This window comes from Colletotrichum truncatum, assembly GCF_014235925.2.
Source record: "Colletotrichum truncatum strain CMES1059 chromosome Unknown Contig_0001, whole genome shotgun sequence".
NCBI classification, from domain to species: Eukaryota; Fungi; Ascomycota; class Sordariomycetes; order Glomerellales; family Glomerellaceae; genus Colletotrichum; species Colletotrichum truncatum.
In genome coordinates, this window is record NW_027222398.1 from 8868068 (window position 1) to 8885242 (window position 17175).

The window sequence follows — 17175 nt, forward strand, 5'->3', positions numbered from 1 at the left end:
AATTCACCCAAAGGGCAGAAGAAAAGCTGAGAGACACTGCAATGCCTATTGTTGACCACGGAGAGTGGTTTGCGTATTCGCCAAACACATCCGCTCCAGATGCAAAAGGCAAGCCTTTGGCAGCGTGCGAGGCGGGAAGCGCAACGACAAATGCGATGCAGGAGAAAAGAAGGACGGCGGCTGGTTGTCTCAATGATTAGACCAAAACCTAACAAGGAGCAGAAAAAGAAGGATAGCCTTCCTCATAGATGTTACGGGGCAGAGTTGGGGCTTCTTATTCCTCACCTGTTAAGAGCATCACGACGCCAACCCGCTCAAGCCGTAAGAGCATCAGACTAGCCCATAGAGTAATCGTGCCCATGGACATGCCCATGAGCTGTGCTCTGGTTGCGACAAAGCCCTCGGCGAAAAACCCGATGGCTTGACTGAGGCTTGAGGCTACGGCATAAGAGAAACTAGTCAGGTGAGTTCCCAAAGATAAGATATTAAACCAGCCTGTGATGAAGGCGACAGCTCGGGATGTTCGTCTAGGCACCAACGCAGCAGCCCACCAATAAAATGCCCCGTTCACGGGCATCGCTGAGCACAATTCGGCAATTGCGATGACTTGAGGTACCATCATGATATTCGGAATTATCCAACCCCTATTCATTGCGAATTAGTAAGGGCGGTGCGAATGCGCTGGGCCCACGAGCGTTCTTGATCGACATACCAAGAAAGACCCCAATAGCCTGCGAAGGTTATTGGATAAGCACCGGCAACCATGATAGCCCCGAGCGGTCTGTATATTAACTTAGAGACTCTCAGCGGTTTGCGTGTGATGCACAGCATTCGACTCACGACGTTAGGGAAATGACAATACAGAACCCAAATACGACGCCAATGACTCTGCGATAGACGGGAACATATCCGAAGGCTGTTATCGTGCCATTTTCAATGATGTCGGCGCCGTTAGTATCATCAGTCCCCTTTTTGCTCAAATCTTCCATAGGAACCTCGTTGGTTCGATCGTGCTGAACAACGTCAAACTTCGTTGTTGGACTTAAAGAGGAAGTCATTTCTTTTGTGGTATATAAGGAGGTGTCAGAACGAAGTGGTCCCAAAAATAGTAATCAAACTGTCCAAACCAAGACGTAGCAAAAGCATCGACGTTCGGATGCACAGTTCTAGGACTGAACAGTCGTGGAGACACGGCCAGTTTCAAATATCTCTTAAAAACCAGAAGAAAGATGCAAAGACTCGTCGGTACAACTCCGATACAAAGAAAGTCAAACGATATCATGTGAGGCACATTTGACTTCCCCGCATCTGAGGGGGAGGATTTCTTGTATGAAACCAGGATCATTCTTCTTACCGAGTGAGGCTTGGTCATGCCGGATCACTGACAAGACAGACTGGGGACTACTACGGTAGATTATCAAAAGTACGCTACAATGGATTTGTATCCTATTGGGTTGAGATAGTGACGGTTTATGGATTCACGTTGGCCGCAAACAATGCAAAAGATCGCAGAAGAATCATGCTCTCCAGGTGTATTACAAACGATATGCGGACTACATGGTATACGAGAAGCTATCCGCTTCCTGATCTATCACGCAGCCATTTTCTATATTTGAAAACCAAAAATCAGAAAAAGACAAGACCATCAATTGAATATTCGAGGGAGTAACCCCGCTCCGGAAAGAGAGACTAGCCATATCGCAAAGACGATAGACGACGTCGCTGAGAAGAAAGTAGATTCTGACCAGCACTTTCAATACGTCAAAGACAACATGGACACATCCAGCTCTCCATTAGGTATCGTTATCCGAAGACGAAAACCTCCAACGGCGCATTATTGTAAGCCATCAGGCTAAGTTCTCACACGCATTCAAATTTCTTCACCAGGTCGCATGCAAGGTTTTCCAGTTGTAATTCACAGGTCATGGACTTTGGCAGCCTCGGAAGAATGAGGCCAGGAGGGAGAACCGTTCATCAAATCTATAACGAGTATCAATGTTTTGAGCGTAGTTCGAGCCCCACTGGCAGAAATCCAAAGTTATAGCCTCGGAAGTGGGACTATCTGCCTTACATGAAATTCCCCGTCGGCCATTTTGTTTCTGGGCAAGGGGTTATTCTTACCCACCTCGTGCTGTATCCTAGATTTAGGGAGTTGTGGGGTCAGCAGGGGTGATGAGCAACTTACCGAGAAAACCTCCGTGGGGGATTTTACTGTGGCAAGGCCCGACTTGATCAGCTCATCTAACCAGAAATCGCAGGTATGAAGAGGACACTTGCACTGAACTGCGGGGTAAGTCACTTTCGTAAGACTGCCAAAATCCTGATGTGATGGTAATTCTGAGAGTGCTGTTGTGAAGAGGAACGGACCGGAACTTGATTGAAGTTGAAGGTGGACGATTCAAAGCTAGCTTCCTCCTTCAACTCATCAATTGAAGAAGGAACCGTCGCCGGAATGGGATCAGTTGTTCTCTGTACTGGTATGTTTTCCTGCATGTGCGTTTCTTCCCTTACTGTTTACTCTGTAGAACATACTGTACAAGGTTCTATCTTCAACAGAACTGTATTGATATCCTTTCTACTATGAACCAAAGGAAATGAAGTTGATTAAGAAGAGGCCGAGACTCAGCTGGTTCTCAGTTCTGAAAACAAGTAAGATGCCTAAAGACCAAAGAGTGACTGGAACGAAGGACATAGACACTTCTCTAGCCACCATCAAATCGATATTAAAACTAGGTTATATCTGACTCGTCAACATTGCCGTGGATGGCGATGCCGTTGAATCATAGGCAAAAAGATCTTGCATGCTCTCAACTGAGTTCTCCACCGTCAAGCTAGACGTCAAACGCTCCTCGCTAGGGATGAGGATTTCTGGGAACCAACCGCTGACATCTTCGCCGCGCATCATCCCAGCGAGCGCTTTGCCAACCATCCAGCACCAAGCCATCCCACCACCATTATAACCAGCCCCGATCCACTCGCCTTCACCGCCCCGCTCGGTTAGAGATTGAGGCAATGGCCCAACCAAGGGGGTCTCATCGGCTGTGAATCCCTGAATGCCGGTCCACTCGCCAATCAGAAGGTTCCGGTCCATGTGTTTCTGGCCGAAAAGCCGCGAAAGCTGTCTTTGGAAATAAGGAGTAGTCTCTGCGGCTAGCGTACTATCATCAGGTGTGATGGCCTCCACAGCGTTGGCGTATCCGCCGCCGAAGAAAGAGTAGCCGCTGAGAGCATTCTGCTGTAGATACAACGTTCCCATCTCAGTTCGCTTGGTTGTAGCATTATACGTAGGTTTTCCGTGTACACTCCATGTAGTGGTATTACCTCGGTTAGGGACTTCATGGTTTAGATCCTGCACCGTCATGCTTTCTTTGAAGGGGTACAGGAGCCCACGAATCTTCGGAAGCAGGTGAGATGTGTGCGCGTTGGTGGCGTAAACAACTTTAGCAGCTCGTATGGTTCCCCTCGACGTCTGTACCTTGTATTTGTACTTTGAGTCGGTACAAGTGTCTAGCGACACACTAGTAACTGGTGTCTTGGCGTCGACTGTCAGACTTCCCGGGTACTTCTCAAGCAGAACATCCCAAATCTTCATTATCAGCCCGTACGGCCAGAGGGCGCCGGCTGCGAACCGCACAGCACCAGCGATGCCGTGCATTCCATGTTCCTAAATGCCGCTTATGTTATTAGAGAGGTGTTTCTAGCATCGACAGAGCTAGGGATGGTGCCTACATTTCTGGCTTCTTCGGGTCCGATGAATGTGTACTTGCCACTTTCTTCTGGGAAGTCATTTTCCCATTCAGTAACGCTAGCCTTAGCCCTTGTAACACTATCTTCGTCGGTGAAGCAGCGTATTCGCTCAACGGAGCGGTATTGGGACTCCTCAAGAGCGTACTTTCTCGAGACCTTAGCCACTTCATCAACGTTGGCGAAAGTGAAATTGAGGACTTCATAAGCTAGGTCCCGACCCAAGACTTGCTTGAGAGGCGCGTACAGTATCGCTCCATATGTTGTCACATGGCCTCCATTCCGCCCAGTAGCTCCAGAACAGAGAGTCCGGGCTTCCAAGACGGCAACTCTGACTCCGTGGCCTTCTTCAAGGGCATGAAAGGCAGTGCTGGTGCCGGTGATTCCAGATCCGATGATGACGACATCGGCAGTCTGAGGAAGCTCAGGAGATTGTACTCCAGCTAAACGATGAGGAACAGAGAGCCAGTAGGATTCGGTTGGGTGAGGATGAGGAAGGCCAGGGTCCGCCGTAACGAGACCCCTTATTGATTGGCTCATTTCATATGTCTCAGAAGAGATCCCAAGGGAAGGGGGAAAAAGGCCAAAGAGTAAAGCCCAGAGCACTTTGGAACTCAGCATGTTGCAAACCATATTTGAGAGCCCTAATAATTAAAATATACGGAAAGGAAACGTATCCTTGGTATCCAGAATATGAGATGGAAGCCACGAGAAGATAGGGAATTAATATTTAACGACACATAGAATAAAATAAAGGTGACAGACTATGTATAAAGCACGGGACCTCGAACTACTCTGATATCCTCCGTCGGCGAATTATATCCCAATACCTGCATTCTTGTTTTCTATGGCTGCCTCATATTTCCTACATACAATCTCAAAGCATCTGGGCTAGCTCGGCATTTCCCCATGAATGGACCAAGTCATCCGTGGAGCAGTGAGCGGGGATGCCTCTGGATTTGTTCATACGAAAAAAGCGGAACCTTTTTCGGTGCAACATCGGCCGAATGACATTCGATCATGTCCTGCATGAACGCGGTGTATACAGGTGCTTTCATGACCATGTGTTAGTGTCGTAGAACGTACGAGCGTCTGAATTAGCCGTTGGAGGTTATGAAGTAGTATTGGCTGTGGTATCGCATGTGGCAACTTGTCGCGCTGAACTACTGTGCTACGAAGTCTAGTCACTAAAGCCCTGGTCTTGCATATGTATGTGCAGGTGGCACTGTTCCTTCAGTTGCCAATTTCACCTCATAAGACTGGGGTTCAAGGTCGAAAAGCGCCGTTGGAGCTTTTCTGTAAGTATATGCTCAATGCTCTTCCATTTCCGTCTAGGAATATGAAGACGAGCAGAGGCCCTTCAGTGACAATTCAGATAGGTTGCTGTCAAAACTTTTCATGATAACGTCCCACACCCACTTCTGGGCACCCCCCACATTTGGGCACCCCATTTACACCAAAAACGCCGTTTTTCGAAATTCTATATTAAACTAACTACTATACTTACTAAGAAAAGAAAATATATATAAACTATGTTAAGTATAATTATAGCCATCTAATTTTTTATAAAGGTTTAAATATAATAATAGTTATAATATAGAAGTTTAAAACTAAAAGCTTTAAAATGTTAGTAGATACTAGTAACTTACTAGTATTCCTTAACATTAGAAAAATATATTTTCGCTTATATATACTTATTTAAAAAATCTAGAAAATTAATATTTATACTTATTAAAAGTATATAATTATATCTAAAAGAGATTTAAAAGTATTACTTTAGTAAATATAGTATAATTAAGGGTTAAAATTCTATAATAGAAACTTTTCTTAAGGGAAATTTTAAAATATTATTCTAAGCTTAAAGAATTTTTACTAAGTATAAGAATATATAAATCTACTATATCTTACTTAAAAATTCTAATCATATTAGTTAAATATCTCTACCTATTTTATATATTAAGATATAGGCTAGGTAAATTAGTATTATAAATGTTAAACCTTGAATTTATAATACTTATTATTAATAATACTAGTATATAGCTACTTAAGTATTATAATTAAGTCTTAATCTATTTAACATATATTTATTCTCTTTAATAAGTAAAGTATTTAGTTTAATATAGAATTTCGAAAAACGGCGTTTTTGGTGTAAATGGGGTGCCCAAATGTGGGGGGTGCCCAGAAGTGGGTGTGGGACGTTAGTGGATTGCTTTACACCTAGGTGATAGACTCCAGAATTCTTTTTTCTTACACCATGTCAGGCTCCCAGAAAGCCGCAAAGGCCACCCAGATGCTCAAGGCCAACGTTGGTTCTCTCCTAACCGAGTACATCAATCAGAACCGTCGCTCCGAAAAAGCTTATCAGCGAGCACTTAAAGGTCTTCCAGGAGGAACAACCAGAGCAGTCCTCGAGTCAGACCCATTCCCGCTTGTCGCAAAGAGTGCTGAGGGGCCCAACCTGACCTCAATCGACGGAAAAACTTACATAGACTTTGTCTCCGATTTTACAGCAGGCTTGTTCGGCCACTCCAACAAAGTGATCCAGGATGCCATCATAGGAGCAGTGACCAACGGCTTCAGCTTGGGGGCCGTTACGGAGCTTGAAGCGCAACTTAGTGAGAGTATAAAGCAACGATTTCCTAGCATCGATCTGGTTCGTTACTGCAACTCTGGCACTGAGGCCAATACCTACGCCATTGCGGCGGGCCTTGCGTTTACAGGTCGAAAAAAGGTACTTTTATGTCTTCAGAAGTGCAATATAAGAGCTCGCGGCTAATTTAACTAGGTTATGGTGTTTGACAGAGGTTACCATGGAGGAACACTCAACTTTTCAACTCCAGCAAACCCGATGAACATTCCCCACAACTATGTCTTCGGTACCTATGATGAGATCGCAGAAACGCAATCGGTACTTTCGGCCGAGGTGGGTGTAATTCTCATTGAGCCAATGCAGTCTTCAGGGGGAATGCGACCTGCCAGCCAAGAATTTCTCGAGTACTTACGAACGGCGGCCGACGCACTAGGCGCAGTACTTATCTTCGACGAAGTTGTCACCTCTCGTCTCGACTATCACGGCTTACAGGGCCGCTTGGGAATTAGACCTGACTTGACTACCTTGGGCAAATTCCATGGTGGTGGGCTGCCTTTTGGAGCGTTCGGAGGCAGAAGGGAGATAATGGAACAGTTCGATCCTAAATCGACGTCACCTATAAAGCTACACCACTCGGGGACATTTAACAATAACATTTTTACTATGACTGCCGCCGTAGCTGCGGTACGAGTGTTCACAAAGGAGGAGGTAGACCGTATCAATGTCTTGGGAGAGAAGCTGCGTGACGGTATTAACGAGATTATACTCGAAGCGGGTCTGGAGAGAAGTCTCATTGCAGTTGGAGTGGGAAGTTGCGTTGGAATTGGTTTCTTAAGCGCCGCTGCAGATGATTTGCGTGATGCGTTTTACTTTCATCACTTGAATCGCGGCTTGTGGTTTGGTCGTCGGGGTTTTGCATGTCTGAACTTTGCACACCAGGAATCGCGCATTGAAAAAGCACTGCGTTCGACAAAGGATTTCGCCCAGCAGTACCGCCAAATCATTCTAGATATAGAATCCCCGGAAACCAAGCTGTGATGAGGTTGTTAAGCCAAGCGGGTGGAGATTCCCTGAGAAATTTGATAATCCGGCATCTGCTCTTCAGATAAAATGCCTCCTATTCTAGTCTAGCTTCAGCACTCTTAGTGATCAAATAAACCAGACACAGACACACCGAAAACTTGAGCTATAGGCCGAGGTAGAATTCTTTGAGAGTAGTTGCCTCGGTTTTCACAAGCCGTGCTCATCCTAGCAATCTAATGTATCTGGAAGTGCTTCTGACTTAGATATTCCATATTCCCACGACTTTGCAGATACGACCAACGCTAACACCCGAAACTGATCAATGTAGCTTGCCCCACAAGTAACGCCACCCAGTGCAGGATGTCTGATGAAAATGCAGCCATGGGATGCACAGCTCAGGTTCGACCTTCGTCAGGGGCACCCGTGGCGGAAAGGAATAAGTAATCGCAGACATTCCCGCGTGTCGCCCTGGTCTGTCATCTTTTAGACTCAGAAACCTCCTGAACAAGACGGCGATCTCTAAGACAGACAACCCCACCAACAACGATAAACCATTGTAACGTCGTTCTAGTTCTACAAGCACGATATGGCGAAGTCGAACCCTCAGCGGCTACTTTGGAAGCCAGTAGACCTTCAGCACACAAGGCTGTGGGAGCTTATGGAAACAATAAACCGAGCTCACAACCTTAGTATCAAGGTCCAGAAGCCTACAAAATGCACTAAGAAGCCACAACGCTTACTTTTCCTCCAGAATTATGCGCAACTTCATCATTACTCCATTACTCAACCTGCTCAATTCTGGTTAGATTGCTTTGGGTTCCTTGACATCATACACACGGGATCGTATTTTCGCTCTGTAGATGAGTGTCAACCTATTGACTCAATGTCCCCCTGGTTTGAAGGCGTCAGCCTCAACTTTACCGAGAATATTCTCTACGAAGCAATTCCCGGAGAGAGTGACGCGTACAGAATCAAAGGTAAAGAAGACGATAAAATTGCAGTGACTGAAGTCCGTGAGGGCTTGGAGGAGATCCGACACATAGACTGGGCTACTCTGCGCGCAGACACCGGCCGGCTGGCGAGCGCCCTGAAAGCTAGAAACATTGGGAGAGGTGACCGCATCTTTGCTGTGGCATCTAATAGCTATGCAACCCTTACTCTGTTTCTTGCCACCGCGTGGCTGGGAGGTATCTTCAGTTCAGTGGCTTCAGACATGGGCATTGTAGGCATTTTGGAGCGCACGAAGCAGATTACCCCGAAGGTAAGGATCTTTTCATGATATCATGTTGCAGCGCAGTGAGCGTAAAGACCGCTGAATAACTTTATTGCAGCTTATATTTGTTGACAACTATGCGCAATACCAAGGAAAATATTTTGATTTGGCACCAAAAATCCAACAAATCGTTAAAGCAACCGCAGATAGTGCATCGCTTGAAGGAGTCGTCCTTATCCCAAGATACGCAGACAAATCACCACAAAAGCGTGTTGCAGGAACCAGGACTTTGGCTGGACTGCTTTCTTCAGCATCTATGAAGCCACCATCAATTGAGCGACTTCCCTTCAGCGCACCAGCGCTCATCTGCTACTCATCCGGGACTACGGAGCAACCCAAATGTATCGTACACTCTGTAGGCGGTATTGTGCTTAATGGCGCAAAAGAGGGGGTGCTCCACACTGGCATCGGACCAAACTCCGTATCTTTTCAATACACAACAACAGGATGGGTAGGTACTGTACCTCTGAGACTTTGTTTGCTACTGACTATCCATTTGTAGATCATGTACCTTGCTTGTGTCTTATCACTCCAATCCGGGGCTAGAACAATCCTCTATGACGGTTCTCCTTTCACTCCGGACTTGAGCGTTCTTTTAAAGGTAGTGGCTCAGGAGAAGGTTACGGTTTTCGGAACAAGTCCGAAATGGATGGGGGCTCTGGTCACTCATAAAATAGCTCCGCGGGTAATGTTTGACCTTTCGGCTCTTGAAGTTGTCACGAGCACGGGTATGGTTCTTCCAGATCAACTATTCGAGTGGTTTTACGGCCCGACTGGATTCCCTCCGAATGTCCGGCTATCTAACATGTCCGGCGGTACGGATATTGTGAGTGTTGCCCCCTGGCCAATGACCTTGAGAAAAATTGACAGTAATGAAAGGCCGGTTGTTTCCTCATTGGCAACCCCATAAGTCCCTTGTACGTGGGCGGATGTCAGGGTGAGTGTGATGATAGCCCAGGTCTCCGATCTGTCACACTGAGTGTCTAATGGTGAGGCCAGGTCCTGCTCTGGGTATAGACGTCCAGGTCTATGATGCGACAGCCACATCCACATGCGGTAAGCCTGTACCTGACGGCATCCAGGGCGAGCTTGTCGCCGTTAAACCGTTTCCAAATGTTCCCATTCTTTTCTGGAACGATATCGCCCCACCGAGCTCACCGAATTCGAAACTCTTCTCCTCTTACTTTGCCAGGTTCGATCATGTTTGGACTCAAGGCGATATAGTCTCCTTAGATCGGCAAACACGGGCGATTATTCACCATGGACGCGCGGATGGTGTTCTTAATCCGTCCGGAATCCGATTTGGTAGTGCTGAGGTCTACAATGTTATTGAAAAGCGTTTCGGTAATGTCGTGTTGGATAGTCTTTGTGTCGGGCAACGGCGGCCATCTGACAGCGACGAGTCGGTACTTCTCTTCTTGCAGATGAGGCCTGGGGAAACCTACGACGATAAGCTGGTTACGGCTGTCAAAGCAGCAATCAGGCAAGACTTGAGCTCCAGGCATGTGTCCAAGTACATTTTCCAAACGCCGGAAATCCCTGTGGGTTATCTGTGCTTCCTTGAACTGTATATGTACAGAGCTAAGCTTCAATCAGATGACGGCCACATTTAAGAAACTCGAGTTACCGGTGAAAGCTATTGTTTCAGGCAAAATGGTCACACCGAGTAGTGCTGTGATGAACCCGGGGAGCCTCGAATTTTTCCACCAGTTTGTCAACATTGAAAACTTGGTGTCACACTCTAAACTGTAGAGCATGTCTAAAATCATGAAAGTCTACGAAGGGACTTGAGCGCCACGACTAGTAAAATGCTGAAAGGTGCTGAAGGATTATACAGCTTCTCGGCTTTGACTACCCTGTAGCAGGACATTGGCGAATAGGCGACAAGCTGGACTCTGACACAGTGAATGTATACAATGTCAACAGTACTATCATGATGTCCTCTCAGTATAAGAGACGCTTTAACGAGAAATACCATTACTTTACTTTTGGAAATGCATATGGAGACAGTAGATCAGGTCCCAAAATAAGTAAAGTGGTGTTAGTAATGCTACGGAGGCCAATTTTTGCACCAACTGCTGATGGCGTCATAAGGTGTGGCCGAAAGTCAATGAATAGGAACTACAATGCGTATAATCATTTAATTCTTGATCAACTTAGATACGGATTATATTCCTACACAAGCAGTGAACTAATTCATTTTGAAACGCACTTCTAACCTTGTACGACATATCGTAGTGAAGATGAAGAAGATGTCGCGTTCGGCACAACTTTTTCGACACGCCTCCTCGTGTCAATGGTTGCGATGCAGAGTGAAGAGACCTTGCAGGTAGAACAAAACGAGTGAGTTCACTTCTGGCCTTCTCAATTTTCGATGGACATTCGAAGCGGCCATACATGTAGATGGAGCCCTTGTGCTATCCTTTGCATTTCTCGACTTCCACGCATATAATATCGGCATGTTTCACCTTGCTTCAAAATGCAAATGTAAAGGATTCTATTCTCATTTTTTGTAGTTGGGAGAAATCTCTGCCATTTGCCTCTTGTGCTCCCCCTTTTCAATCATATCCTTAATTGTCTCGTCCGCCACTTTCATTGCCTGAACTCCAGCTGGAGCACCACAATAGACAGTTGCCTGCAGGATTGCCTCTCTGATCTCAATCTCAGTGAGACCATTCCTAATTGCGCCCCGGATATGGACTCCAAACTCAGCCCAACTCTTCAGTGCAATGAGCATACCAATGTCTTCAAACGTTTAGTGGATAGCCAAAGATATTGATTCGGTTTACCTACTCAGAAGGCTTCGCTGCTTGCGTTCAAGGCCGGGTCTTGACCATATATTTCCCCAAGCCCATCTGTATGACAAAGTCTCAGCAATTTTGTACTCAAATCCAGAAGCACCGGGGCGAAGATTCCGGGGGTGAACAGTACTCTGTGATGAGCTCCTGTTGCGCATAAGCGAACTCGCTGGATCCATTGCGCAGTGCATTTTCGACATAATTCTCTCCAACCACCTCACGCCGATTCCGGAGGCCTTGCTCAAAGAGTTCTGAACGAAGTTTATCTATGTTCTCGGTGGCCATTTTGATGTTTTATCATAAGAGGAGAAGGTCTAGCTGTAGACTGGTCAAGAAAGAACAAGGAAAATGTGGTGAATACACAAGTTCAAGGTGCTCTCATGAAGGGTGGCACCGAGACACCGTCTATCCGGATTCGGCACAACCTTCTCCCAATTGAGGGGTCATTCAACATTCTACTCAGGACGGCGTGTTGAGTTCACATCCGCAACCGGGGATAAATGCAGACCCCGCGTTACCCCGATGTCCCGCACTGCATTGTGGGCTTATCCCGATGTTATCCCGTTTCCCACCAAACATAGTGCATATCGGCGGAGATTCTCGAAATAAACCAACTTCAAAGATATCTACTATCAAATGACGAGATTTCAACAATTCCCAGATAATTGAAATCTTATCACTTTTTGTTCAATAAATGGCACATGACTATTGAGAATAAAGTTCGTTGAAACAATCTCTTGGTACTTATCTATAAGGTCATCTTAACAGTCTGCTTTGCCTCTCTAGGAACAAAACCTTGGGTCTGTCTGTTTCAAAGGTAAGAATCTTGTTCTCCATGCTCAATTGGCGATCCTCGGCCTCTCTCAGCCTGCAGTCATCTCCGGCACGCTCTTCGATATGCTCATACCATTGATGAATACCGTAAGAAGACCTCAAAGTCTCTATCATGATCACTTCAACTGCACACCAAGCACGATCATAGTACTGGTCATCGTAGAGACTTATCATTGCATCACACTGAGCGAGAAACATCGGAAGTGCCGCAACACCAGCATTGGGATCGTCTTGGTCGACGCAAGCGTGATCCTATCGGGAATATCTTAGTTAGTACACGATATGTGACTCGTAGGGGTACAGTAACGCTGCTCCTTACCATCCATATACCGAGTCGCTCTCTGTCGACTGAAGGGTTTATCTTTAGATATTCCTCGATCGCGTTGATCATTCGCCGATATTGCGTATGTTTTGCATCATCAGGGGTCTTCGCTCCCGGCTCCCTGTTGATCCAGCGGTATGATATGAATACTACCTTTTCTGCTGGCGATTCGGCGTTTTCGTTGAAAGAAGAGTTAAACTCTCGGGCCAAACCATCATTCGACCGTGGTAGTCTGTTAAAATCACGAAATTGGGAATACCACATGAATTTGAGACCATCAAACATGGCCTTCATCGTTTCATCAGCCTTGAGTGCATCTGCATAAGCTTTTCGCAGATTTGATAAGACGTCTTGGCCTCCGCTGAGAAGCACAGGACGCAGCCTTTCTTGGAACAGTTCGCGATATCCTTTCCGAAGTCTTGCCTCAGCCTGTATTTGATTGATGTTTTCCTCCGCGCTTTTTCGGAGGCCGTTTAAGATGATGTTTTCCGCCATCGTATCTCCGTTGAATACAGCATGATCGATTGCTGTGTATCCTTGCTCATCCACAATGCATAAATCTGCGCCATTATCAACGAGCTCTTGTAAATATTCACGGTGCTCTTCTGAAGGTTCTTTAGCAAACGCGATTGCAGGCGAGCACGTTCCTTGGATATTGAAGAGGTTCAATGCTTCTTTCTTTCTTCCAGCCATGAGTAGAGCTTTTCCGTGGAAAAAACGGGTCATGGCTTTGACAGTGGCATCGTCAGAATTTATTGTCATCCAAAGGGCCTTTTCCGAGTTTTGCAGGGCCTCTTGAATATTTCCGAGAGCACAATGACATATGGAAAGCCTGCAGAGGCCAATTGTCTTCCAAGTGTTCGCCACCTTCAGCCAATGCCTTGTGCTTGGACTGTCCGCCTCACGACTTGTGGTCTTGAGCAGTCTCTCTGAACGGTCTACTCTTTCTTGGAGTTGCCTCATAGCCAAATCCAGCAACTCTTTGTCCTTTTTTCTTTGAGATAACTGGTAGTTGACCATACCCATATTGCCAATGGCTCGGCATATCTCGCGGTCAGAACCCAGTTCCTTTGCTATATTGTATTGTTGTGTGAAGGCGTTTATTGCGTCCTTGAGAAAACCCATCTGTCGATACGTAACTCCCAGCTCACCGCTAAATTCAACCCGCTGGATGCAGGGCTTCAAACCATCGATGCCCTTTTCCAAGTAATGTTTGGCAGCCGCATATCTGCCAAATCTCCTATTGATACTTCCTAGTTCGCCCAAGACAAGGTGCTCATAAAGCTTTGCATTTGGCAAACTTTTATTGGTAATGCTGAGACTGAGAGCGCTATTCAAGACTCGAAGCGCATCTTCCCATTCGGCTTTCTGCGCATGTCTTCGGCTCTCCTCTATCAACAACTCCCATGCACGAACGGCATCGACATGCTCTATGAGCTGAGTAGGGGTAATGTTGGAAGGCTCAGGTGAATCCTTGTAGGAGTCTTCGTCAGGGGGGCCTAGAACGCTAGTCTCTTCGACTGAGCTCTGGTTTGCATCAAAAAAACAGAACGCGGCATGCAAGCTGTCGGGCCTCACATAAGAGCTGTAGAATGTAGCTGCCGGGATAGAGTAGGAGGTATTTCTCTCATGTAGGTACGACGCCTTTTCTGTTATTATGACAAGCTCGCCGGTGTTCGCGATAATAGAGTGTGTCGGATGCGCTCTATCTGCTGCGTTGTGTTCACTTGTGCTGTTTCCAGAGGAGGCTAAGGAGAACTTTGCATGAGTCGCTTCTTTGATACCGACTACAGGCTCGACTTTGTAGTGGTAGCTTCGACTTTCGCCTGCAAGAACCCAGCTCTGTACCAAGGACTGATTCGAACGAACGGAGTAGTCGGGGTTTCCTCTTTCATCATCTGGCAACCAGACATGAAGACGGATGAGTTCCTCATTATCTCCTTCTTTGACTAAGCTGCATAGAGGAATGACTAAGAAGCCCTGCGAACTACGATACGCTGTGAGAAGGCCTTCGGAGGGGCTGATGCTGGACACGGCTGACACTTTGCGAATAATATCCCAGCATTGCTTAAGATCCTGGTAGGAGATATTCAGGTTATTGCGAGAGGACTCGCGTAGGAATGACACCAGAACAGCCAAACTTGCGATCTGGACCTGCTTTGCGCTTGTGAGGTGTTTATTCAAGCTCTTTTCAAGCGCAAACCACCAACTATCAAAGGCTTGTTTATCCAGAGCCTCTACCGAATATATCCATGCTTCAACTGGCGCTATTTCGGATTCGCCAGACTTGGTTGCATATGCCACGCCAATCAATGACTGCAGAAGCGATGACTGAGAAAATTGCATGCTTTCTGTCACATGATTTGGGCGGCGACTGGCCGACAGATTGAGTTGATGGTCGAATATCAGTACAAGCTGCTCGCTACTCGGTTTGACGAGTGGATTCAAACCACCGGCTGGGGCTAAACTCTTCGGGGGTGCGGCGCGGCTTTGTCACTGAGTTGCCAATGAAGGTTGGTGCATAGGCAAAAGGCCGAAAACGTTTGCTGATTAGAGATGGCCAGATGCGTCATGGTTTTCTTAACCCCTCTTAGCCCACTCACTTGTGCAGGGGTTTGCTTTTACTACATAAGCAGCCGGAGTTTGTCCAAGTGGTACCAGCACATGGTTGCTGCGTGCACCTTTTAAGCCTTGCTAACATGTTTGTCGTCTACATTCAACGAGCAAACAAGTATCATACTCTCAATCCTCAAGTTCTTGATGCTGCCGTCATCAATGAGGGACTCATTGCACTCATAGTTGGAATTGGAGTGTCTATCATGTAAGCTAAAAACCAACCTAAGCGGTATCTGTGGGCAACTGTATGGACGGATAATTCAGTCGGAGGCCAGAATGGATGAAAGACGCTTTCGGCATCAATGTAAACTTGTTAGCGATGTAACAACTATTTCCTTCACATCGGTTGAAGCGATAGTAAGCGATATATCTATAGCCGGTGGTGTGCCATTCGCTGTGGATACTTCAGCGATACTGGGTCAACGTAGTAATCATGGCGGTGACAGGCGTCATACGATCGGGATCACTTCTGGGTCATTCTTAAATGGAGGCGAACAGCTCTACATAATAAAAAAAAATAGTAAAAGGCATCTAGGCGCGAAATGAGTTCGTTGTTAGAGGTTAGAGTCTCATTGGAAAACCGGGAATGATGATTTTATAAAGGTACTCTAGGTTGCCAAAAATTGGCAATTTGTGCATCCCAGTGCACATCAGGGCCATTAGGTACGGCAGTCCGCAGGGCGCACTGGGTCAAAATTCAAACATTGCCTAATTAGGATGCATAAACGAGATAAGCATACACCACCCGTATAGATAGTTAAGCTTCTTATCTTTACTATGTAATTATCACAAATTTAAGCGAATTCTATGTTTCGTATACGTGCATGTACAGAGTTTTACGGGGCCGCACAGGAGTGTATTCTCAATTCTCAACAATAATATTTACCATATTTTGTACGAATATGTCTTTAAGGTGCCCCAAGCGGGCTAACCTGGACCACTTCTCAGCAAAACTGCTATGGAAGTGGAAGACGTGTGCATTTTGTTCAATCGATTTATCCCAAGTACAAGAACCGGACGAAATCGACCTTACCAATACTGACGACTTCGAAACTCCAACGGCTACGATTTCATCACGTACACGACTTTCCAATACTACAACCAACCCGATCGAACAAGCACTTTATATACCAGATACACAGCCAGACAATAGTCTCCTTACTGCTCTTATTAAGGGCTCAGAGGAGCGTACAGCTAGTATCCAGCAAACCCAGAAGAAACCAGTTCCGAACCCAACTGTGGATATTATTATTCACCTATGGCTTGCATCTTTCTATGTTACGGATATAGATGGAATCTCTATTCGAACATACACTCGGGTTCAGTCTGTTAAAAAGTTTATTGGGAAGTCACAGTTCTTGTTAACTTCTAAGTTTACTTCACATACAGATATGATGAGTAAGGTCTTAGTAAAGTTTACGTCTGAGAAGCAATTCCTTGACCGAAACTGGAAGGCAATGCCCGTTACTCCAAAGAATCCTACGGATATGCATGAGTTTCGTGGGGTAGCGTACGAGGCTGAAGACCTTTTTACCTTTCTTCGCGAAGCCTCAATTACCCCTGACAAAGACGTTTACACTATCGCACTTGTTTCCGAAAGTCAAGTAGATCCGCTTGTTACTGAACCACAAGTATCAAAGAAGTTACGACTGAAACAACATACGCTTGACATGGTAACAACTAGTACAACACCTTTACCTACTGTCAATATGTTTACGAAAGCGCCTACGCCTAAACCTCCAACTCGAATTCAAACTCGAACCGAACGAAAGCCTTCTCTTAAGGCACAAGAAGTAATAAAGCAGGAGAGAGAAGGAATAAAGTCACGCAAGCGTACGCACTCGCAAGTTGAGCAGCAGGGCCATACAGACGTTATTCAGGAGGATATAACTCTTAAGGGGGGTAGCCAGGAAGATAAGGAAGAGGACGAAATAGTAGTACGACAAGAGGAAACAATCGTTTAGGTATACTCTAT

The 17175-nt window shown here is 46.0% G+C and overlaps 6 protein-coding genes across 6 annotated transcripts; 3 read left to right on the forward strand and 3 right to left on the reverse strand.

The window, feature by feature from the left end:
* Nucleotides 1-2734: 2734 nt before the first annotated feature.
* Nucleotides 2735-4284, reverse strand: CTRU02_202447 (uncharacterized protein; the record flags this gene model as incomplete). The annotated part of the gene is made up of 2 exons (XM_036719860.1): nucleotides 2735-3664; nucleotides 3730-4284. 2 exons carry the CDS (start codon nucleotides 4282-4284, stop codon nucleotides 2735-2737), a joined length of 1485 nt encoding a protein of 494 aa, XP_036588562.1.
* A 1714-nt stretch (nucleotides 4285-5998) lies between these two features.
* CTRU02_202448 (aminotransferase class-iii) lies at nucleotides 5999-7372 on the forward strand (the record flags this gene model as incomplete). Its single annotated transcript, XM_036719861.1, has 2 exons — nucleotides 5999-6475; nucleotides 6530-7372. 2 exons carry the CDS (start codon nucleotides 5999-6001, stop codon nucleotides 7370-7372), a joined length of 1320 nt encoding a protein of 439 aa, XP_036588563.1.
* Nucleotides 7373-7943: 571 nt separating this feature from the next.
* On the forward strand, nucleotides 7944-10382 carry CTRU02_202449 (acetoacetate-CoA ligase; the record flags this gene model as incomplete). The annotated part of the gene is made up of 6 exons (XM_036719862.1): nucleotides 7944-8618; nucleotides 8689-9081; nucleotides 9133-9456; nucleotides 9510-9567; nucleotides 9630-10171; nucleotides 10227-10382. The coding sequence occupies 6 exons, from the start codon at nucleotides 7944-7946 to the stop codon at nucleotides 10380-10382; spliced, it is 2148 nt and encodes a 715-aa protein (XP_036588564.1).
* Nucleotides 10383-11133: 751 nt separating this feature from the next.
* Nucleotides 11134-11713, reverse strand: CTRU02_202450 (4-carboxymuconolactone decarboxylase; the record flags this gene model as incomplete). The annotated part of the gene is made up of 3 exons (XM_036719863.1): nucleotides 11134-11375; nucleotides 11424-11485; nucleotides 11562-11713. 3 exons carry the CDS (start codon nucleotides 11711-11713, stop codon nucleotides 11134-11136), a joined length of 456 nt encoding a protein of 151 aa, XP_036588565.1.
* Nucleotides 11714-12184: 471 nt separating this feature from the next.
* Nucleotides 12185-14930, reverse strand: CTRU02_202451 (uncharacterized protein; the record flags this gene model as incomplete). Its single annotated transcript, XM_036719864.1, has 2 exons — nucleotides 12185-12514; nucleotides 12582-14930. 2 exons carry the CDS (start codon nucleotides 14928-14930, stop codon nucleotides 12185-12187), a joined length of 2679 nt encoding a protein of 892 aa, XP_036588566.1.
* A 1172-nt stretch (nucleotides 14931-16102) lies between these two features.
* Nucleotides 16103-17164, forward strand: CTRU02_202453 (uncharacterized protein; the record flags this gene model as incomplete). The annotated part of the gene is made up of 1 exon (XM_036719866.1): nucleotides 16103-17164. The coding sequence occupies one exon, from the start codon at nucleotides 16103-16105 to the stop codon at nucleotides 17162-17164; it is 1062 nt and encodes a 353-aa protein (XP_036588567.1).
* Between the last annotated feature and the right edge of the window lie 11 nt (nucleotides 17165-17175).